A 23,830-nucleotide genomic window follows, 5' to 3' on the forward strand; every position below is an offset into this window, starting at 1 on the left:
GGGTTGAGCTTCCCCTCTGGCTGGCAGCACATGTGGTAAGATGCCAGGGGAAATGCCGTGTTTATTCTCCGTGTGCCCAGAAGGATACAGCGGAAGCTTTGCCTACAGTGATTTCTTTCTGCCAAGCTGTTGGACCTGCTCACGGCTTGGTAAGCGGTGCTGGCAGGGTCTGCCTGTAGCTGGGCAGCTGCGGCGCTGGCAGGGAGCCCGGGGCCAGGGTGGGCGTAGACACGGTGCCTGGGGTCACTGCTCACAAAACAGCCGTCACTGATGGGCTGCCTCCACTCTCCAGGGGAGGTGCCTTTTCCTGGCTGAAACCACTGATTTTGCACCAACGCATGAGGTGACCTCCCAGGTGCATGGGTGACTCACTATCACTGCCTTTTCACAGCCAGCCAGCCAGCCAGCAGTTCAAAAACGTAAAGCTGCATTCTGCCCAAACACCCACTCTGGGTACCCAGTGACTGAGGCGGGAAGCTCTGTAGAAATTCATTTTATTCTTAGACTATTTTCAAAAGAAGCAGTGGTGCGCTGTTTTTCTAAAAATATGCCTTTATAGATTCATATATAATATGTATATTATAAAATCCATACATGTATTTACATGATTGCTACATACAAAATTACAGCACTGTGGTATGTACATATCTATAGGTACATTCTTTCCACTCATCCCTGCTGTGCTTTTCCCGTGTGAGGGAGGGAGACGATCCTTTGTAAAGCGGCTTGTGGTCTGGCTCAGTCCGGGCGCCTCTGAGTCGGGGCCTCAGCAGAGAAGGTGAAGTGGTCGCTGAGGAAGGATCAGGAGTTGGGTCGCCGGGTTGGTCCTTCTGTGGGCCTGGTGGGCAGCATCTGGAGGTGTCCACCCCATGGTGCCAACACTGCCCTTGAGGTGGAGTGGCTGACCACAGACCCCTCCGGAGCCATTCTGTGGCCTGGACTTGCTTGGCCATGAACTTGTATGTGTAAGGGGTGCCAGGGGCCTGTGGGAGGAGCAGACCCCTCTCAGCCCTGGTGCCAGGAAGGGGAGAGGGCTAAGCCTGCAGAGGGCCCCGTTGAGGAGGAAGGCCTGCACTGGAGGGCGTGGGGGAGGGAGGGCAGCAGTGGCGGGGGCCGGGGCACTGCCCTTCTTCCTCTTAGGCTCGGGGTGGCCTCAGCCAAGCCCCGGCAGGGCCCGCTGTGGCCGAGTGCGAGAACAGCCCCGGCCGTCAGGCCCCGCAGGCTGGGGCTCCTGGCCCGTAGGTGCTCCAGCAGCGGTGCATGCACGTGGGTGAGGGCCCGCCTCCTCCCTGGGCCAAGGGTTGCTGGAGGGTGGGGTTCAGGCTGGGGCCTGGTGCCCTGCAGGACTAGGCCCCCGTGGCTCAGACCAGCTGGGGGCAGCCAGGGCCTCCTGAGGCATGCAGAAAGGGCCTCCATTTCTTCCATTCCCCGTATTCCAAAGCAGAAGGGCAGCGGTGCTTGGGGTTGGGCATGGGAGTCATTGAGGGGTAGGCAGGGTGGGCTGTGATCCATCAGGTCTGAGCAGCAGAGCCCAACCAAGGGGCCACTCTGGAGGCAGCCTGAGCCCCGCTCAACAGCAGCAGATCCCAGGGAAGCCCAGGCTGGGTGTGGCCAGGCAGTGGGGACAAGGCTCCTGCCTGTCCCTCTGTTGAGAGCAGCCTTCAGAGGTCGAGTGGGCCGTCCTGGACGACTTGGCCCCTGTGCGGGTGGGCAGTGCGGCCACTGAGCCTGGCCGGGGGGTGGGGTCTGGCGTGCACACATGGTGCGCTGGGCCCCAGCCCATGCCCCCTTTTCAGTCGCCTCCAGTGCGCCCATCCTTGCTGGCCTGACTCCTCCCAGTTTAAATTTTCCTGAAGAATGAGAAGAGCCGTTTGCCTTCAGCGGTGCTGGGCTCATCGCCACGCCGCGAGCCGTGGGCCCTGGAGAGGGCAGCAGCAGGCCGGCTCTGTTCCTTCAGGTGCGTGTCCATCAGCTGTCGGTCAATGACCCTGTGCATGTCATCCTGCAGAGGGCAGAGCGGAGGGGGCTGAGCAGCTCTGACCCGGCGCTGGGGGTGGGCGGGGAGGTGGCAAACGTAGGAAGCACGAGAGGTGAGGATGACGGATGAGATGAGTGAGCGGCTGCAGCCACGGCTGCCCCGACGCGACCAAGAAAGCAGCAAGTGTGGACGCAGTGCGGGGACACAACAGTAGCCACGCGGCACTTCCAGTCTCCTCAGGGCTTGGGCTGGCTTCTCACTAGTATTACTCCCTCGGCTGACCCCGCAGACCAGGTGTGTCTCTATGGGCCCAGAGGATGGCTGCAGCCGATACTTGCCTGTCTGCCTCTCCACCCAGGCCTGCCAGCCCACACCAGTGCTCAGCCTTGCCTGTGACCGGCCCTCTCTGTCCTACTTCCTGTGACCCCTTGGGTCTGGGTGGGCACCTCTCACTTGGTACCCACCCCCCACCAAGCCCTGGGGTGGCCTCAGCTTGCCAGCTCTCCAGCCTAACATCCTGGCCTCAGGGGGCTTTTCCTGCCCCTTCATCCCCTTCAAATTACTACCAGCCTGAACTGCTGATGCCCATGCACCCCTGGCAGGCCCACGTGCGAGGTCACAGGCTCCCTGCTGCCATCGTCGCTGACCACCAACCATGCGCTCGGCCCCCACTGGCAGAGGCCAGGGGGCACCACCATCTTCGGGGCTTGTCTTGCTCCAACTTAACGCCCACTTCCTTGGCTTCCTCAATGGGGTAGCACCTTTCCCTTCCGGTGTGTTAAAGTTGCATAGAAAATTCCCCCTTCTCCCTGACTTCGCCTTACAGAGTATCAGCTTTTATGCCACGGAGGGGCTAACGGACTGAGCAGCTCCACTCTCCATTCTACTTGCTAGATTCTGAGTCTGTGCAAGATTCCATTTGATAAAAGGCGTTCCACCACTAACACACTATGAAAACTATTGGTTTAGAATCAAAAGCAGCCCTATCTAGTAACATCAGCCGGAAACACAAGCATCTGCCTGATTCCTTCACCCTAAACCCGATGGGCTCTGGGATGTCCTGGTGAAAAGACCAAGCCTTGGGCCGAATGCTGGAGTGAATCAGCTGCTCGTGTCTGTTCGTGCACAGGACTGTGAGGCCTGCTGTCGGGCTGGGCGTTTCCTGAGGTCGGGGCAGATGACCTCAGCGGCCCAGAGCAGCTGCTCACTTGCTGAGCACAGGAAGTGGGCTGGCTGGGCCCCTCTCGCAGCTTGACCAGCTTGACCAGCTTGTCCACCACTCCTACACACCCACCTAAGCTCTCACCAGTCACTCAAATGTCTTTGCAAGTTTCAGTGTGAAACAAAGGGACTTTCCTGACCATGTCACCAGGTGGCGGCGGGTGTGGACCCCTTGCTCACGTCCTGCTCTCCTGCCTTCCTCCCCTCCCTTCTTCATATTCAACTTTCTACCTACACCTCTCCTCCTCACAAAAATAAGATATAGTCCCTACTTTGAAGGTCCCCGTGTCAAATCCTCAGCACAGTGCCCTGTACTTGGGAAGCGCTCCATAAAAATCTATGTTGTTAAGTGCAACCTTAGGAATGTCATGGGGTCCTTCAGAAAGAAACCCTTTCAAAGCTGCCAGTGTTTTTTCTGGTACATTGCAAACTGCAGTTTTTTTATACTTTAAGATTTATCAAGATAATTCCGTGAAATATATCAATTCAAAACTTCGTACACACACATGCATGAGCTGCTCATAATTCCATGCCGGCCGTTACTTCTATAAACAACCCATTTATGAGGAGGTGGAACCAAGAAACCAGGGTCAGACGGGTCAGCCTGTCAGTACTGGGCCACCAGCTGCCGCGCTCACCAGATGTGACAGTGGAAGGAGGAGGGAGGCCGGGGCTCGATCGATGGCATGGCACGCTGTACGGAGATGACGCCGGCACCGACACACAACACGGTGGACCACAAGGGAGGCGGCAGGGGCAGGACTGCGATGGTGGCAGGGAAGAGGGTGGGGGGATGAGGGCTCAATCTCACCTCAAAGGCAGGAGGGGTGTACAACTAAAGCTGTTGATACGGGAACTGAGAAAGGCCACTAGATCAGAAACCAAAGGAGCCAGATAGTAAAAAGCCCTGAGGAAGCAAACTGTAGCCGAGAGAAAAGAGAGAAGAACAGGGGCGGTGAGCCAGGAAACAGCAGCTGGCTTTGGGGCAGAAGGCAGGGAGCCAGGGAGCAGCTCTCTAGCGGGGAAGCCAGTGCTCCTGTGGCCAGCCCGGCAGGGCCGTGGAGGAACAGTCGCTTCTAACCTGCCCTCCATGTGGGGCTTGCCTGGGAAAGCCGCAGGGGACTTTTCATCTATCTGGTTAGGATTTCTTGGGGAGAAACAAGAATGGTTACACCCACATCCTGAAATCGTACTACCCTAACCTCATTAACAAAAAGCAAGTATGGCCCTGGCCCAGTGGGCAGCCGCACTGGGCCTGGGGCAGGGTAGGCTGACTGGACTCTGACAACTGTGGTCCTAGAGACGGACACACTGACTCATTTTCCCCAGACCTGTGCCAGGACAGTGCTCTTTGGAAAAAAGGAAGCTGGCCTTTGAGAAAGGGAAGAGCATCAGCTGCTGGCAACCCAAGGATGGCTGAACTACAAACATCCAGTTGTGAATTTTCAGTCAGTCATATAGGGCTTCCTGGGCCCTCCACGTTAACGGCCGTTTCTTTCTGGGTAATTTAAACAAAGCCAGGACGACTAGCTGAAGGAGGCCCCTGCTCCAAGCCTAGAGGTCGGCACAGCCTGGGGTTCCTTGCTCTCGAGAGCATCTTCCTTTAGGCATTCTTCCCCAGGGACTGGGGGACCGCGAGCCCTGAATTTCAGCAGGTGAAGACTGAGATTACTGCTCACCCCACATGCATGGGACCCTCCAGTAACAAGCTCTCATTCTTACACTCAGCCTGGGTTCAGAGACTCTCCCTTACCTGCCAAGCCTCAAGCTGCTGTGAGAGGTTCAGTTTCTGCTGAATGGCATCCAGTAGCTGGCTGTTCAGAGACATCATGTCCATCTTGCACTTGGCGAGTTCCAGCTCCACAGCGTTCTTCCTGAAAACAGACAAGCCAGGGTGAGCGTGGACACCTTGTGCCAGAGGCATCAGGTTCTTTGCCTGGGGCACCTGGAGTCCTCAGGATGAGGAAACAGCCTCTGACCTCAAACTCACAACAAACAGTAACTGTAACAGTAACTATGATGTTACTTGTGGAGGGTTGGAAAGTTTTGCAATATGCTCTCATATACATTTTCTCAATTTTCATAACCAACCTGTAGGTGAAAGAATAATTTGTTATCCCATCTCAAACAAGAAGTGATTAAAAAAGAATGATACTTAAATCAGGACTGGAACCCAGAGATCAAAGGCCTCACAGCACTAAGGAACTGCTAATTTTTCCCCCAAAAGGCCAGTCCCCTTGGAAGTTGGACTTAACCTCCTAGTGCTCTCCTTTTCACTAGCAATCCCCCTTTAAGGGTGTGTGCAAAGGCAGCCACACAGTGGTGATCATCACAGCTTAGCTAATCGTTGTAGCCAACAATTAGGGTAAATTATATGATGGAATACAATCACCAGTAACAACCACGACATTGAATATTTACTGACAGTGGGGCAATACTCCTGATGCATGCTGGGCGGAGAAAAAAAACAAGAAACAAGGTCACATATGATACAAGCTTTGTAAAAGAAAAATTGCCTGTGTGTATTCGAAGGTCATACACAAAAATGTCTACTTGGTTATCTCTGGATGAGGATCATTGATGGGTAATTGCTCCCACACTTTTGCATTTTGTATTTTCACATTTTGATATGTTTTACATATTATTTTGTTCACCTTCCCCAACATTCCTAAATCATGGTTGTTCAACGCAAAGGACAATTTTTGGGGAGCCGGGGAATGGGAATAAAAAATGCAAGAGACTAGCTGGGCAGCTTCTGCTAGGTGGCACTGGTTGCCCAGCTGCCAAAATGAGCATTTAGCCCTTATCTTCATCAACCGTTACCTTTTTTAAAAAAAAATAAATTTATTTATTTATTTGGCTGCGTTGGGTCTTTGTTGCTGTGCGCGGGCTTTCTCTAGTTGCGGCGAGTGGGGGCTACTCTTCGTTGTGGAGCGCCGGCTTCGCATTGCGGTGGCTTCTCTTGTTGCAGAGCACCGGCTCTAGGTGAACTGGCTCAGTAGTTATGGCTCGTGGGCTCTAGAGCGCAGGCTCAATAGCTGTGGCACACGGGCTTAGTTGCTCCGCGATGTGGGATCTTCCCAGACCAGGGCTCGAACCCGTGTTCCCTGCATTGGCAGGTGGATTCTTAACCACTGTGCCACCAGAGAAGCCCATCAACCGTTACCCTTCACATTCAAAAGGGCAAAACTAACAAAACTCCTCGTCGCACAGGGCCAGCGACCAATGTGCATGGCCTTGAGAGGACCCACCGCAGAAGCTGCCCAGCTCACATCAAAGCTAAGCGCGGCCGGAAGGCAGAGCAGTTGGGGTAATCCGCTCGGGCCACCACGCGACCAGCACTTCCTCTCTGGCCTCAAGTCCACCGAGCAATCGGTCACCTCCCCCAACACTCCAAGGTCCCAGAACGGCTCCCCGCCTACCCTTCCTAGAGAAGCCGCTCCAGACCTCTCACACCAGCTCCGCCCACCCGCACTGCAGCTGTGGGGACAGGAGCTGAGCCTGTCCAATCAGCTCCGGCATCTCAAATGCCGCACGCTGCTCCCGTCACGCCCACTGCCATTGGCTGGCCGCAAACTGCGGAAATCCTTGCAAGGCGCGGGTTGTCATGGACGCCCCGGTCCTGGAACGTCAACGCAAACCCCTAGCGCCCCGCGGCAGGGCAGCCTCTTGAGCTTACAGGCGTCTCCCGGCAGGTGTCGCCACGAACAGCCTGAAGACCCCAGAATGTACTGAGTAATGCTGCTGGCGGAGGGGCAGAGGTCCAGCAGCAACTGCGGCCCGCCAGGCATCGAGGGGTCCCCTTCCTTCCTGAAAGCCCCCTGAGCTGGGCCCACCTTGCGGACCTAGGTGTCACAGCCTTGGACTGCACCCTCCGGAACGTTTGCTCACTAGGGAATCTTGATGCTTCTCGTTCATGGGAAACCCCAGGCAAGGAAAGCAATGCTGCAGAAGTCCCTGATCAATACATTCATCAGTTTTAAAAAAAAATATTTTTATTTCAGAGGCATTTCCTACTTTTTTTTTAAATGTGTCTTTTTTTTCTTTTAAATACTTTATTTATTTTGGCTGCACCGGGTCCCAGTTGCCTCATGCAGGCTCTTAGTTGCAGCATGCATGCATGCAGGATCTAGTTCCCACGACCAGGGATCCAACCCGGGCCCCCTGCATTGGGAGCACGGAGTCTTACCCACTGGACCACCAGGGAAGTCCCTAATCAGTTTTAAAAAAGAGTATTTCAAAGGGCTAGAAGAATTCCTTATTTAAATGAAACCACTAGCAACTGACTCCTTTTTGTTTTTGTACGGCAGACTGCTAGCCCCGGATTTTTTTCACTGAGGACCTTTCACTTGCAAGGAGATAAAACTGTTACTTAACTTTTCTGAAACTCACCTATTGTACAGGATAAGGAACACCTTAAGGTTGTTGCTGTCCAGTGAAGAGAGGGAAGTTATTTTCCTTGGGGGGTTCTCACCCCTGTCTGCACATTAGAATAATGGGGTGGGCGTAAGGGGAAGCTTTTAAGAAGTTGCCCCAAACTCAGAGATTCAGATTGAATTGCTCTGGAGAGGACTCTGGCAGGGGGAGGCTTCCCCAGATGATACTAAAGCGCAGCCAGGATCAGAGATGATGTATATGAAAGGATCTTGTAAAATTCTTATGGTCCTATACAAATGTGTGATTCCGCCACACTGAATGATTCTTTAGGTCTCTTGTCTGAATTTTTGTATACCCAGAATTTCATTTCTAAGGGACAGAAAAAGAACTATCCTGGAGTGATCTAACACCCTCCCTAAGGACCAGCCCTGTTTTACAGGGTCCAGGAAGAACAGGTCCAGAATTCTCCCTACTCAGGGAGGAGAGTGTGCAAATCTGCTCAGTCAGACGCCAGGAGGTTAACTGGGGGCCTCCTTTGGCAGCAGGAAAGGACATGCATTTCAAGGTTCATGGAGATTTGGTGATTTCCTGTCACCCAGGTGTCAGAGCTAGGTGCACTTATTTTAAGGGAGAGGACTGGACAACTGCTCTTTCTGCTCTCCTGCACCCTGGCACTTTCTCTGGCTGTATCTCCCACCTCCCATGCTGATGACAGAGTATGGTCAGAGCTTGATGGTCAGCTCTCCTCCGCTTGTCTAGCTGAGAGAAGGTGACCAACTAGACTCTACTTCTAACTTATTCTGCTTTTTATTCCCATTGGGCTTCTACAATTAGTACCCTAATTTTACCATTTTATTCCCTAATTGTTTGGCACAATCTCACCCTTTGTTATTCATAAAAGTACGGTCTCACTCCAAAATACCACACTGCTATTCAAGTATTCAGTAACTAAATCCACCAGGAATGGCAAAGATAACACAGGTTTGTGAGCCTCACTAAGGATAATTCCAAAATGAACTGGAGGTTGAAAGACAACCTGATATGAGATTCTGACCAGATAGACAAGGGGACCCAAAGGTAAAACTATGAAACGGAGATGATGGAAATGATTAAAGAGAACAGAAGGGAGGGGAGGGGACAATTGTATATGGAAGCGAGAAGTGGGAAGGTGTGAATTTTAAAGTCAGAAATTAAAACGTGTCATATTACTTTTTAAAAAGGCAAATAGTATCTATTTACAAATTGTTTTTTTTTTAAGACAATTTGAAATGCATCTTATTTATTTATTGATTGATTGCCGTGTTGGGTCTTTGTTTCTGTGCGAGGGCTTTCTCCAGCTGCGGCAAGTGGGGGCCACTCTTCACCGCGGCGTGCGAGCCTCTCACTATCGCGGCCTCTCTTGTTGCGGAGCACAGGCTCCAGACGCGCAGGCTCAGTAATTGTGGCTCACGGGCCTAGTTGCTCCGCGGTATGTGGGATCTTCCCAGACCAGGGCTCGAACCCGTGTCCCCTGCACTGGCAGGCAGATTCTCAACCACTGCGCCACCAGGAAAGCCTCTACAAATTGTTTTAAATAACCTCGCTTTAGCTTCCTGACAAGCAGCCTTGAGGTAAGGAGAAAGGATGTGGAACAGGAGTCAGAGACCTGAGGTGGAGGCCAGTGATCAGCGCTGGCTGTGATCACGGGGAAATTTCCTCATCTGTAAAACTGGGATTAAAAAGTTTTACTTCTTGCTGTGGCTGGGATGATGAAAGGATGAAGTGTTTTGTAAGTAGTAAAGTGATGCACAAATGTTGTTATTAATGTATTGTAAAGCCCCCAAAGCAGGCGCATTTTTAGTACCTTTTATCTCCTCACACACAGCGTATACGGCAGATTGAGTGTGTGATAAATAATTTTCAGGGGAATGGGGAATATGTAAATGTTTTTTGCCTATGTACCGCCACATATTTTGAATGTAAAAGAATGCATTTATGCATTTCTTCTCTGCCAGAGAAAGCCCAAAACATTATTTAAAAATGACCCAGGGACTTCCCTGGTGGTGCAGTGGTTAAGAATCCGCCTGCCAATACAGGGGACATGGGTTCGAGCCCCGGTCTGGGAAGATCCCACATGCCGTGGAGCAATTAAGCCCGTGCGCTACAACTACTGAGTCTGCGCTCTAGATCTCGAGAGCCACAACTACTGAAGCCCATGTGCCTAGAGCCCGTGCTCTGCAACAAGAGAAGCCACTGCAATGAGAAGCCCGTGCACTGCAACAAAGAGCAGCCCCCGCTCGCCGCAACTAGAGAAAGCCCACGTGCAGCAACAAAGACCCACCACAGCCAAAAATAAATAAAAACAAAAAGAAACAGTGAAATTACAATGTTAAAAAAAAAAATGACCCAGTTTACTACAAATATAAAGGACAGAGAAAAATGTTAAATGACACTCTGGGGATGCAATCGAACTTAGAATGCAGAAAAACTATGAGATAAAAGATCCAGTTTCTTCAATAAATGCAAATTGGAAAAAAAAAATGGAAGGGGAAGTGTTACAGACTTTTGGGACATAACAAGTAAACAGAGTATGTGGACTTTGGAGTCTGATACTTATCAATTATAAAAAGACATTTATGGGACTTCCCTAGTGGTCCAGTGGCTAAGTAAGACTCCATGCTCCCAATGCAGGGGGCCTGGAGTCGATCCCGGGTCAGGGAACTAGATCCCACATGCTGCAACTAAAGATCCCACATGCCGCAACTGAAGATCCCACACATGGCAACGAAGATCCCTAGTGCCACAGCTAAGACCCGGCACAGCCAAATAAATATTTTTTTAAAAAGACATTTATGGGACAACTGGGGAAATTTGAACACTGGATACTAGATGATATTAAGAAATTGTTTTAAGCTTTTTTTACGTGTGATAATTCTGGTGTGTGTTTTACAAAGAGTCTTTTTCTGATAGAGATTTATGTGAAAGTGTTTATGGATGAGATGATACGATGTCTTGTGATCTGCCTTAACGTGGTCCAGAGGGGAGGTGGAAGAAGTGGGTGGCTATAGATGAAACAACACTGGCCATATGCTGGTTAGTGTTGAAACTCAGAAGTACGTAGGTCGGAATTCATCTTATGTTTTTCACTTCTGTGTATGCTTGAAAATGTCTATAATGATAAATAAAACAAACAAAAACAACCAAAAAACTAACCTAAAAATTAAAAAGTTGAGGTAGATATATATAATGATATTGGAAAGCTAAGATATAAGTGGAAACAAAAAAACAAGACATGTGGAGCATCATCTCACTGATGTTTTTAAAGAAATCTGCAAAAACTATATTGTACACCTGTATATGCATACGGAAAAAAGCTGCAAAAAATGCATACCTGACTTTTAACAGTAGTGTCTGTCTGTGAAGAAGAATGGGATTGGGAGTGAGGGCGGGTAGTGGGGAAACTCTCACTTTCAGTTTTGTATTCTTCTGTATGATTTAACTTTTAAAATTGAGCACATACTCATGTTACTTTCAGTTAAACAAGTGGTGCCCACTCACTTTGCGATGGCCTCATCCCGGTCCCTGATGGCCTTCTGAAGCTGCTCCTTTGGTTCCTTGTCCTCAGATGTCATTCTGAGTCGGTCTCTCTCCTCCTTCAACGCAGTCATCTCCACACTCAGCAGTGTCACCTAACGGGAGATGAAGGGGATAAACGTGATGATACCACTGCTGCTGGCCTGGGGTGTTTCCCTCCAAGAGGGAGGAAAGAACAAGGCCCAGGCAGGCCCAGGGCCTATGTGCAGGGCAGGCTGGTGACTTCCTGCTGCCCTCTGCTCCAGGAGAGAGGAGGCCTCATGCTAGGCTGGATCTCAGTGGCCAGGGAAGAGCTCAGCCCACCTGGGGCTGCAGCTCTTGAGGGTACAGCAAAGCCATCGGCCAGTGGGAAATTAGTACATGGACAACAAATGGATTTGTTGCCCCACTCCCCATGGCTTCCTGTTTTGGAGCTCAGTTCTCCAGCCTTCCTGTTGATTCTGTAAGATTTCAGATTTAATTCCAATATATTCTCTTTCTGCTTAAGTTACGCAGAGCGAGTTTCAGTTGTCTGCAACCAGAAACCCTGCCTGGTAGAGCTTTCAATAAATATTTGTTGAATGAATGGAAGGCGGGGAGCCCTTCTTCTCAGTTGATAGGATCAGACTAGAGTCAGGATGCCTGACCCTGCCCTCTTATTAAATATTACACATACTTTTACATATTTCCAAGGGAAGATCCATCCAGACAGGTCTGTCCCTCCCAGAAGGGGACAGACATCACCTTCTGTACATTCCTCTGCTCTTCAAGGCCCAGGTCTAATCATCTTTAGACAATGAAGCTGAGCAAAGGCCCCAGGACTAAGGCTGAAGAGCAAGTTTCCCTGGAGGTACTTTGGAACCCCCAAGCTGAGGCAACACAGTTGTCAGCTCCTGGGGTAGCAGCCACTGAGGAGCAAATCACAGGACACCCAGTAATGAAGAGGGATACGGGACAATTTGTTGTCGCTATGGGCAATGGATTTTGTACTCTCAGGTGCGTGGTAGGGAATGTCAGGACCTGGTGCTCTGTGCTTTCATGGTAGGGACAGCTCCAGTGAGCAGGGTGAGAAGCCTTAGGGAAGAACGGGCTGGGCAACTGCACAGGCCAGGGCGTGCAGGTGCAATGAGCCTTGAGGCAGATGAGGCAACAGGTGAGAAGCCCAGCCTCACCCTATTCTTAGCAGGTTCCGCAGCCTGGTAGCCCAGAACTCGAGACCCAGAAAGCTCCTGGCAGAAACAGCCAGCCCTCCTCAGACCAAATGAGCCCTGACGTGGCCTCAGGCCAGCTGTGGGCCAGCCAGGTGTTCTGCCAGCTGAGTGACAGAACTACATGCTAGGCAGGAAATGCCAACATTTAATATGCTCCAGACAAAACTCCACAAGAACTTTTTGCTTTGGCCTGGAAAACCTGATCAAGGTAGAGACTGCCTGCTTAGGAGTGGCAAAGGACTTATCCTCTCTGAGCTGCACATAAGTTCCATAAAAAGCAGGGATAAAAAGAACTATTCCCCACCATCAAGTTGTTGTGAGGATCAAACAAAATAAATAATATCAGGGCCCCGCTCAGGGTGTAAGTGCCTCCCCCTCCTCCCCCCATATAGACCTTCCAGCTGACAGCTGTCATGAGGACCCACTGGGCTTGTTTATCTGCTGACTTACGTTACAGCCACCCCTAAATCCACTTTTCCCCATTAAGGTGGGTGTCCTCGAGATTGAATAGCATCAAAGGAAACATCCTGAAGTCATATATCCAGGGCTGACAATCATTTGCATGCCTGCTCTAAGAAAGGTGCTGCACTAGATGCTTTAGGAGAAGACAAAAGTACGTCAGACCTTGAGCTTGTTCTTGCGTGGGGTCTAAGGCTGGACTGGGAGGGTGAGTCTTCCAGGCAGAGAAAAGACCCAGATGTGGGAACACAAGGGCAGCCTGTGCCACGCCCGTCTGTAGCCTACATTCAATTCTGCTAAAGCTAAGGAGGTGAGATGGAAACAACAGGAATGGAGGCTGGATGGCTGGATGCAGCCAGACCGTGGTGCCAAGAGGGCTGGAGGCTTCCCATTACTCGACGATGGGAAGTCAATCTAGAACGTGCAAGCGGTGTCCCACGTTCAAGTTGTGCTTCAGAAAGATGGATCCATATCATATGGAGGGTGACTGGGCTGGGGGAAGGCAATCAGCTGGGAAGTGAGGACCAAAGGCAGGGTGTGAAAGAATGAAGGTCTGAAATGGGACAGTGGCTAGGAGGATGGAGGAGAGAGAACCTGCTGAGATTTTAGAGGAGGGGTCACCGAGATCTCATTAGTAAGGGCCTCAACTGCTCCCAGCACACACTCCCCAGAGTTTTCATGTCCCTGCAGTAACTGGCATGTGCTTCAGTCAAGCATAAAGGAGCCAAATGACCGGGCTGGGGACTGTGTTTCTTACTGTGCCTCCCACGACCTGGTTTATTGGCCTGGGAATTGGCTGAGGAGCCAAGAATAACAACTTTTCATATTGCTCTGCAGGTCCTCCCTGGCTCCCGGCAGCAGCTCCAGACCCCACGGTCAGCGCTCACTGGAGAGCTGCAGGGATGGGGGAGAAAAGGCTGAGTGGGTGGGCAGGGAGCTCTCCACGGCCATCACGAGGGCCAGGGGGCAAGTCTTCAGGTCTGGCTATGGGTTTCTGCCTCAAACAAGTAATTATCAATTAAATTAAACCTGGGCTCTCTTTTATTTTAAAATTTGGGTAGGCCTCTGAGGGGGTGCGGTACTGCCGGCACTTCACCTTCCAGGCCCCCATACCTTTTACCTCTGGCCTAGTTTCCAGGAGAGAAAAGAAAGCAGCAAGAAAGCAGTGGGAGTGGAGGCTGGATCATGGGCGAGGGCAGACCTTGGTCTAGGATCTGTTTGTTGGAAACTCGGTCACACGCCACCTTGTCTGGGCCCTCCTCCCCAAAGGGTACAAAATTGGCCCGACTCCCTTCATGATAGCGAGAGGCCCTGGAGTGCAGGGGCCTTATCACATCCACCCTGCGCCTCTCGGGGTCTAGGGCAGCACAGGCATGCGCTGAGCTAACTGCACTAGGCACCTCTGCCCGCCATGATGGCTGCCATTTCCACTGTCCCGGCAACTCAACCCGCATCCCATCCACTGCCCTGGGAGGTCAATGTTACTCCCAAGGGACGGCTTGGCTGAGAGGTTTGCAGCTTTGACTAAGGAAGAGATGACCCCTGGCAGAGGCCCAATTCTATATCCTATTTGGGACCAAGCGTAACCATCTGCTTGATGAGGTTTTTTTGAAAGGGAATCCACAGGAATTGACCTAAACCAGTTATCAGTTGAACTTTTAAGGAAAATTCCCTGGTAGAGATGGCCTCCTAAATAGTTCCACAGCAGACTCTCAGCAACCTCCACCTTGCTAATGTTTCTGAACCAAATAATGCCCTCTCGGGTTTCTAGTTTTCTAATTCAGAGAAGCAACAAAGCGACTTTTATTAATCCAAAGAACTTTTATATCTGCTTTCTCTTGCATTTTATTCTTCGAGTTTGGAAGGTCTGACACTCCCCCCCCCGCCCCCCCAGCAAAAGGAACGACCACCTGAGGGTCTTAGGTTTTAGGCAAAAGAATGTCTTTGGCTGCCCAACCCTACTTCCCAGGGGTTGGCCAGGAACAAAATACAGCTTTCAGGAGCATCTTCCTGTCCTCCTTATCTGGTCACTCACAAGAAAAAGAGAACAGTAATGGCTGGGGGTGCAATATCTTCCAAGGGAATAATACTAGAAAGTCTAATGGGTACAACCCAAAAAAGGCAGGAGTTTATTTCTGTAAGTTCCTTTAAATTTAAGAAATACTGACTGAAGTGAAAGCCAGGCTTAAATTCCATCTCTCAGCAACCTCTTCCTGTAGCAGGAAGGGATGACTAGCTTTGGACAACGAAAGAAGGGGGCAGGGTTTAAAGTGGTACCTGTCTGGTGTCCCCCACAAGTGGGACAGAACCTCCACACGTGACCCCAGTCAAAGGGAAGAGCGTTTATTTATCTCCTAGGATAGATTTTAGAAGCTCCTTTTTGGGTGGGGCTGCTCCTAAGCCCTTTAAAACTTTTCAGATCAGAATATAGATGTCCTTCTCCAGTGTTCTTAAGAGATGAGATCATGATCAAACAGGAGAGTAACACTGAGAGCAGCAAGTGCCTCTAAAGCTGAAAAACAGGCTGGCAGAGGTGACGGCACTTACAAAGGGAGAACAGGCCTGCAAAGATCAATTGTTCCTCGGTTTGCAAACTTCCCTGCTCAGAAGCTGCTGGAAAACCATCCATAAGCATCCTGGGAGCTATGGCACTTTAAACTGTCAGAATCCACCCAATTATCTGGGCTCTGTAGAGGGCAGTGTGTCGCTGGAGGAAATGGAGGGTCAAGCTATTCTTATCCCTGACAATTTCACTTTGTCCTAAACCAGAGGACTGTCTTCTTCGTGGCCACGCAGGATGTAGGATCTTAGTTCGCTGACCAGGGATCGAACCCGGGCCCCCTGCAGTGGGAGTGCGGAGTCTTAACCACTGGACCACCAGGGAAGTCCCAGGCTTCTTTTCTTGAAGACACCCAGTTCACCTCAACTTTAGGTCACCGCCCCTGAGGATCTGTCAGAGGAGAGCTGCTTCTCAAAGAGACGTGGGAGAGGGAAACTCACAGGGGTCCTGAGGGAGCTGGGGACACATGCACATCCTGCGCTGGGCTGAGGATGGGGGTGCTCACCTGACTGTGGAGCCGCTGCAGCTCTTCTAGGCTTTGCCTCAGTTTACCCCTCTCTCCCTCCATGAGTTCCCTTAGGGCTCTCGAATCCTCACTGGTCTGCCTTATTTGTTCTTCTAAGGAGTCATCATCAATTCTCCGGGAGCTCTGACAGCAAAAGAGAGAGAGCCGGCCAACCAGAGAGGTGGTGAGAGTGGAGGGGAGTGGAGAGATGGTTAGTGGGAGAGATGCAGAAGGGAGAGATAAAAGAGGAAAGGGGAGCAATGGGGAGGGGAGCAGAGAGATGGTTCGGTTTGGGGAAGCACAAGATAGTAGGGGGGATGAGGAGGAGAGGGGGAGAAAGGAAAAAAAGAGAGGCAGAAGAGGGAAGAAATAGAGGGTTAGAAGAGAGAGATTCTTTTGCTCAATTTCAATGTACAAACAATAACTAGACATTTATTTTGTTTCAGGTTTCGGGGAAGGGAAATTGTGTGGAGCCAACAGCACACCTCACTCTGACAGCTCCCTTTCCCACACTGACCCGGCCATCCACACTACAGTACGTTCCACAAATCAACACAGCATGTTCAGGTAAGGACAACCACCCTTTCACCTTACTTCACCTCATATGGGTAGAGAGATGCAACCATTCTGTAGGATGAGGAAACCTGAAGAAAAACAACAACCCGAGAGCTGGGGTGGTGAATGGAGAGTAAGTCTGGCAGAAATCTGACATGAAGCTGGAAGAAATACCCGTGTGCCTGGGAAGCCTGTGGGAATGTTCCTCTCCTCCACAAGAGGAGCCACGTCTGGAATTCTAAAAGGCCCTTGTTGTTGATCGTCCCAACTTTCTGTGCTCACTTCTAGCCTTCGAGCAGAGAAGCTTCAGATCTTTTAAGTTTGCCTGTTCACAGCTAACTCCACCACCAGGACCGAGGGGCTACAGAAAAGTAACTTGCAGTTTTTACCGGGATGCAAATTTCTACAGTCAAAGCCTCCCAGGAAAGCCCTCGCACTCGAGGCCCCCGTGGCCTGCACATAACCACACGGAGGGAGGCCTCCTCTGCATCCTGTGCCTGCAGGAAGGGACTCTGGAGTCTTCCATCCCCGGCATCGGGCCCTCTGCCTGCTCCCCGGTGGTTCAGTGCTCTCAGACGAGGGCTCAGAAGAAATTCTTGCAGACGTTATAAGGTTCCAGTTCTAGGGTTAACCTCACCCTCTGCATTTGGTTTCAACCTCCCACCGGCCAGGTTCTGTGGAGCAAGGAGCTCTCAGCTTGGCCTCTTACCGTGGGCTCCATGCCATCCACAATGCTCTGTATCAGTCTCTTGAGCTCGCTGAGAGCAGTGCGCAAGCTGCCTGCTGGTACATCCTTGGCAGACGACGTTTCTGAAGACTCATCCATTGAGGAGTCCGTGGAGACGGCCGAGTCAGCGCTGTCATTTCCTCGAAGGTGTGAGCAGAGATAGCGAACCTGGCAGTAGGCTTCCCAGAGCTGCAGTCTCAGCTGCCCCACAAAGAATTATTCCTGATTATGGATTCTAGAGAAGACTGCCACCAGCCATCTTTTTCTAGTGTATGAATCCAAGATACTAGTTATAGGGAAAGTTTTTTTTTTTTTTAATCACCTGTCCCAAGAAATACTGATACTTATTCTGGGCCCAGTACACCTATACAGAGTCCCAATTCTTATTTTCCCTGTCCTCAAGCCCCTCCCATTTGCACATAAAGCACATCTTTATATAGTCAGTTACTTTGATGGAAGTCAGCGCATGATTGGGGGAATGAGTGGTTATGAGTAGTATGAAAAGAAGCTAATTGGATGGATCACAAATGTTCTAAAACCCTGTCAGTACAAGAGGTATGAGGCTGATATTAGTCAACTAGCATTTCCTAAGAGGCACTGCTTCGTGACAGCTCCAGCCAGCAGGCCTAGGGGCTCGCACAAGTGCAGACCACGGGCCCCTGCCAGGCTGAAGGTAAACAGCAGGCACGGGGTGACAGGGATGGCCGACGGGCTCTCGAAGGCCAGGGTCTGCCCCAGGATCCCTGGGCAACCTCACGTGCCACAGCGGTGGCGATGCCAGCACCTGCTCTCTCTCCTGCTCCAGCTCCTCGGCCTCCATGCTCTGCTCTATTTCAGACAGGAGAGACGTGCTGGTGGCTGCAGAGCTCTGCAGACTCCTCTCCTCGGTGAGCTCCTCCACCTTCACCTGCAGCTGTCGGTAGGAGAGCCGTACCTCCTGGAGCTCCAGCTGGCTCTGATGCAGCTTTCAGAGAGACAGCAAACGGTGGTGAGGCGGGCTGAACCCAAACAGAAAAACTGACCCTGAACCCAATCATGCTTTTAGATCCCGCTACCAGTTTACAGAAAAATACAGAGGAGGGAAGAACTGGCTAGACTACGTTAAGGGGATGCAGTCAGCAAAATCCAGATTTGGGAAATTCTATAGGACAAATAGCTCAGTTTCTTCAACAGATAAATCTCAAGAAAAAAAAGAAAGATAAAGGGGGAAGCTACCGATTAAAAGAGACTTAAGAAACATATCAGCCAACTGCCACATGTAGGCATATTTTAATTTATATCTTGATTCAGATGAAAAATGTGAAAAACAATGACATTTATAAGACAATTGAAAATTTGAACACTGACTAGATATTAGATATTAAAGGAAATATTGCTGAAGTTTCTAGGTGTACTAGTCCTGTGGTTATATTTTTTTACGTTCTTATTTAGAGGTATTCTTTATTTACAGATGAAATTATAAAAATTCTGGGATTTACTTCAAAATAATATGAGAGGGGAGCAAATGGATGTAATGAAGATAGGGCGGGACTGGCCAGGAATGGACGGTTTGTAGAGCTGGACAATGGGTTACATGGGATGTCACTGTATTATTCTGTTTTTGAGTTCATCTGAAATTCTCCAGAATAAAATGTTAAACACGCAAACATACAGGCATACAAAGTAAGGCACCATTAGACTCTCACCAGAATGGCCAAAATAAATAATAGTAACAGAATAATAATATCAAGTTCTGATGAGGATGTAAAATAACTGGGACTCTCATTTCTGGTGGAAATGGAAGATGAACCACCACTGTGGAAAACTGTTTGGCAGTTTCTAATGAGTGAAATACAGATCTGTCCTACTATTCTATGATCTAGCTGTTCTTCCTACGATCCAGCTGTTCCACTCTTAGGTGCAGACCCAGTAATAAATGACTGAAAATGTAGATGAAAGACAAACAGGATGTTCACAGCAGCATTATTCATAAAAGCCACAGATGGGAAACAATCTAAACACCAATAAAGATAGAATGGATATATTCACATGCTGGAACACTACACAGCAGTGAAAAAAAGAACATACTGCTACTCTATGCCACAACATGGATGAATTTCTTAGACATGATGTTCAGCAAAAACCAGACACAAAACAATATATAATGTATGATTCTATTTATAAAAAGTTCCAAAACTTCATTGAGATAAAAGAGATGAAAGTCAGAATAGAAGCTTGCTTTTGAGGAAGTGGCAGCATATTGACTGGGAGGGGGCAGGAGGAAGACTTGTGGGTGCTGATAATGGGCTATGTCTTGACGTGGGTGGTGTTTACACAGGTATATATAAAACTTCAACGGTCTATCCACTTATGATCTGTATGCTTTACTATGTGCATGTTGTACTTTAATGACAAAATTAAGAGGAAAAGGGTTATTTGGAAAGGAGCTAGGGGTGGGATCTGGAATAACATCTGGGCAGTAATACCAAGAGTTCCCAAACCCATGGGAAAAGCAGTCTCTCCCTACTTTGTGTCATACCTCATGGTTTACAGATAAGGCCCTAGGCCTGGGAAGGGCCTTACATAGCACGAGAAGCTCAGAGGAGGAGAGCGACACCAGTGGTAGAGAGGGGACAGCAATGCAGGCATCATGACCTACGGGCCAGGGCTCCTTCCCTCTCTTTCGTTGCCACTACTTCACCCTTCTCTACATTCTGTGTGGCTCCTTCCCTGTGGAGTCCAAACAGGGCACTGCTACCTGGTGAGGTTGTTACTGCTGAATGTAAGGGGAGACTCTACTGTGGCTGCTAAATGCCACATTCTTACTAATATACTCCATCACTACACTTACTTTTAGCACAACAGACCCTCACTGCAGAATCAATCTGTTTGCTAACTGCTATGCACATGTCCATATACTACACGTGCACGGGAGCAATGTTTCCTACTCTTGTATTTGTGGACTGCCCACCCTCCTTTTAAAATATATTTTTGGGGGTGAGGATGGGAGAAGAACTTCTGGGGATTTAAATTTAATTATTTTATCCTTTTATAAAACAGCATTTCTGGGTCATCCCTGTTCATTAAAAAGAGTGAACACTGTATATCTTTTCCAGACTGTCATCCAGGTGGGCTTATGGCTCCTGCAGAGATGCAGAGACCAAGGGGCAGTGGGCAGCTCAGAGCTCTGTTGTTCTCATGAATGCGGCAAGCTGCCTTGCAGAGCCTGCAGCCAGTCCTTTTGGTGCCCTGGGAGCCTCCCTTCCGCTGGTCCAGTATCAGAGAGCATTTGCTAATGGCACCAGTGGTCTGGATGTGCCTTAACTAGGAACAGTTTGGAGCCTGGCTGCTCGGAGAATGAAAAAGGAATTGGCAAGCCTGCTCTGCATGGTTCCAGTGGATCAGCAATACCTGCTGGTCCAGTGGGAACTCCTCCAGCCTTGGTTTTGAGGAAACTCAGAGAGAAGAAATTAGGTTTTGTTTTTTTTTAAAGATATGCCTAGGAAGCATCTGGCACAATTACAAACGGCATTTACTAAATTGACAAAATCCTTTGCAATTATTTTCTAGACAACTCCACATACATCTCAGCAGGAGAAGTTCAGCACAGACAAGTACAAGTTCTTAGTCACTGGACAACATTAGTTCAATTACTCATGCCCACTCAAAGGTGCTTAATTAATTATAACAGCAAAAGAACAAAGACCAGGACAGGTCTGCCCCTCTCTGGTCAATAATTGATCCACAGACAAACTCAGAAAAACCAAACCAAAGCAAGGAAGAGTCTATTAAATATAAGAACCCTCTAACATAAGAAATATCACCCTTTATAAAACAAAGATGAAACCAAATGTATTTATATGTATGAACAAGGAAGACACCAAACGTCTTGTGATTGGAGAATATACTAAGTTCAAGCTTACAATACTCATGCCCTTAAAGTTGGCAGAAGTGGGGGCACTCTCCCCATTTTACGTTGCGGGAACTGAGATGGTGTGATGTTAAGTGATTTCCCTAATGGTACACACCCAGAGTCAGAGCGAGGTCTAGACTCCAGGTCATTTGCTTCCTGGGTCCCTACAGTAAGCGGGGCCTGTATTCTCTGCTGATGAAAGCCACCCACTGATTGGGACGAGGCCCATGCACACATTTATAAGATGCTCAGCTTGGTATGAAATAGGGCAGTTAAGTTGCCCTCAGAGGGACAAATCCTTTACTGGGTATTAAGAGTTCAGCAAAATGCCTGATTTTTAAATTTAGTGGGTGCTCAATAAATAATAATTTTTATCACTGCTCAGCCTGAAAAAAAAAAATCAGAGTTGGATTTGATCAGTGGTTTAAAAATCTGTGTTTGACAGTAGAAGCCCAGTTACATAGTGAACCAGATTAAAGGGGGCTACTCTGCGTGTGGCAGGCCTGTTGCCCTGCCTGCTCAGCCTTCCTCTCATCCCTTGTCTGAGGAAAAGGGTTAAAATCATGGGATTACATATATTCCAAGGCCACTAGCTCTACGTTTTACAAGTGTGATTTAGGACCATTCACCTACTCCCTGAGTGAGCTGAAATTTCTATTTCTGTATCAGTACAGGCCATTTCATCAATAGAACTAATTAGCAACACCTTAAGGAGAGTTTTGTATGAATAGAAGGAAAAAAATTACAAATAGTTCAGAAAGATGAGATTTCAGCCCATAAATGCAGATTTTCCAAATCAAGGTGGGAACTCCCTGACTTGATGTAGGTCCTGCACTAGTGATACGCTCTTACTCTTGAAGAAGCCCAATTGGAAGACAGCGAGTGTGCAGATGGTGAGGATGTGAACATAGTGTGACTGGGGACTCTGGCTGCTAGAGAACATACAGCCCACTGTGCCAGCCAGGCACTGCATGGTCCACACTGGTCCTGGCTCTTCCCCATCTCCAGGTCTCCCATTCTTGATACGAAATAAGGACTTTTCATTTGTGAATTCATGCTGGACTAGAAGTTTGTTTTAGGCAGGGCCATTTTCCCATTTTTCTGTACTTCTTTTCCTTCTCCTCTCCATACTCTACCTCAGCAACCCTCAGGAGAGTGCTTGATGGGGTAATAAATGCTGGTGAAACACTGACTTGCAGAGGCCAAGTGATACACTGGAAGCTATCATTGAGCACCAGGTAAAGCAGGTAGGAGGGTCCTCTTATGGATTCTACCAAGGACTTACTACACTTCTTAGGATAAAGGATTCATCTTTCTAAGCCTCAGTTTTAGAATATATGCAAAAACACTCTGTTCTCTGTAAAGCGGCATACAGATGTTCATGGCTATTATCGTCGTCAACCTTAAAATATGAGCAAACTCCTTTCCATTTTGAAAACTGCTTTAGCCAGCATCATTTTCTATTCAACATTTACTGAGGCCCCACTTTATACAAAGTTCTGAGCTGAAGGTATAAAAGCATGGAGAGAGAAAAACTGTTAATTTGCCCTTAAAGAGGTTAATTACTCAGATGGCCGTTTAACTGATGGTGTCAAGTGACCTTAGCCTAAGAGGCCTCCTTATCCCACAACCCAGGGCTTTCCTCAACAGCCAACTGCTGAGCCCAGTGGGGCCTTCTGAGGCCTGGTCTTTGGGTGGGGACACACCTGGCGCTCGAGTATACTTGGCTGACCACTTCCACACGAATGGCACCGTTGCAGTCTACTCCGCTCCCTGGCACACTCAGAGGACGCCCAAGGGGAAGCAGCGCATTCTTAGCCACTGGTCCCAGTGGTCCTAGGCTAGCACAGCAAAGCTTTCTCGGCAGCAGGTGCTACACTCTATTTCTGGGGAGGCTGAGTGATTATCTTGTTGTTTAGGGGGTTGTTTCCTGTCAAGTGTGAGCTTTGGGATTCAGCTGAGGCCTGGTGGCAGTTCCCAAATAAGTACAAATATAGCCATGAAGCAATTTCCTTTAGGAAGGAAAAAGAGGCTAATTAGGCTCATAGAGGGGTCAGCCTGTGCCTTTGTTAACAACTGGCAGAATCAGGATATAAGTCTTGCTGTGTTCAGTGGGCAGCTTCTTGGTTTCTGTTCAGTGCCAGCCAACTAAATGCATGAGCCTGGGGAAGCAGCAGCAGAGAGCACTATGAGCCAAGCACAGAGTCACAGGCTCCCTCTGAAATCTCCGGCAGGTTTCACAAACCCCAGGAGGCAGAACAGCACTCCTGGTGTTCCAGTCATGTTAACAGCCCAGAAAGAACTCAGTGAAACTGCTCCTGGGGCCAGTGGCTCAGAACAAATTGGGAGGGTGACCTGTGGTAGCAATGCGCTTGTTCTTGGCAGAGAAAGACCAGCCCAGTTAGCAGAGCCTGAGGAGAACCATAACCAGGCCCAAGGAGAGACCTCAGCTTTACCCACTCCTGACCCCGGTGGTGGCACTGGCCTCCCAGCCTTTCCCTTTGGCTGGGCAGCTAAGCACTCCTTTGATCTGACCCTGGTCCTACGTGATTGCTTCTCTGCCCCAGTACCTGGAGGTCTTTGTCATGGCCCTGCCTCTCCAGGATCAGCACCCGGTCCTGTAGCTCCTCCACAGTCCCTTGGAGCAGGTCATTCTCCTCTAAGGTGGCACTGAGACGGTGCTCCAGCTCCCGTTTCCGATCCGACAGCATCTTGATCTGAAAGGGTGGAGAGCCACAAGGGTGGTGCGGAGTTACACCGGGCTGATGAGTAGGGAGGGAGGGACCAGCCCCG

The 23,830-nt window shown here is 49.5% G+C and overlaps 1 protein-coding gene across 5 annotated transcripts in view; it reads right to left on the minus strand.

Annotated features, from left to right (window-relative positions):
* Window positions 1–532: 532 nt before the first annotated feature.
* Window positions 533–23,830, minus strand: part of LOC309610617 (BICD family-like cargo adapter 1) — a 96,168-nt gene continuing 72,870 nt past the window's right edge. For 2 of the 5 annotated variants that reach the window (XM_082353678.1, XM_082353679.1), the window contains exons 4-10: window positions 23,608–23,754; window positions 17,930–18,109; window positions 17,128–17,346; window positions 15,864–16,007; window positions 11,114–11,244; window positions 4,953–5,073; window positions 533–2,002 (exon numbers count right to left, since the gene is read on the minus strand). In XM_082353678.1, coding sequence (XP_082209804.1) covers window positions 1,841–2,002; window positions 4,953–5,073; window positions 11,114–11,244; window positions 15,864–16,007; window positions 17,128–17,346; window positions 17,930–18,109; window positions 23,608–23,754 — 1,104 coding nt within the window. In that variant the 3' untranslated portion in view covers window positions 533–1,840. The other 3 variants (XM_082353681.1, XM_082353682.1, XM_082353680.1) reach the window with 2 other exon arrangements.

The sequence above is a fragment of the Balaenoptera borealis genome (genome assembly GCF_965194805.1).
Source record: "Balaenoptera borealis genome assembly, chromosome: 14".
NCBI classification, from domain to species: Eukaryota; Metazoa; Chordata; class Mammalia; order Artiodactyla; family Balaenopteridae; genus Balaenoptera; species Balaenoptera borealis.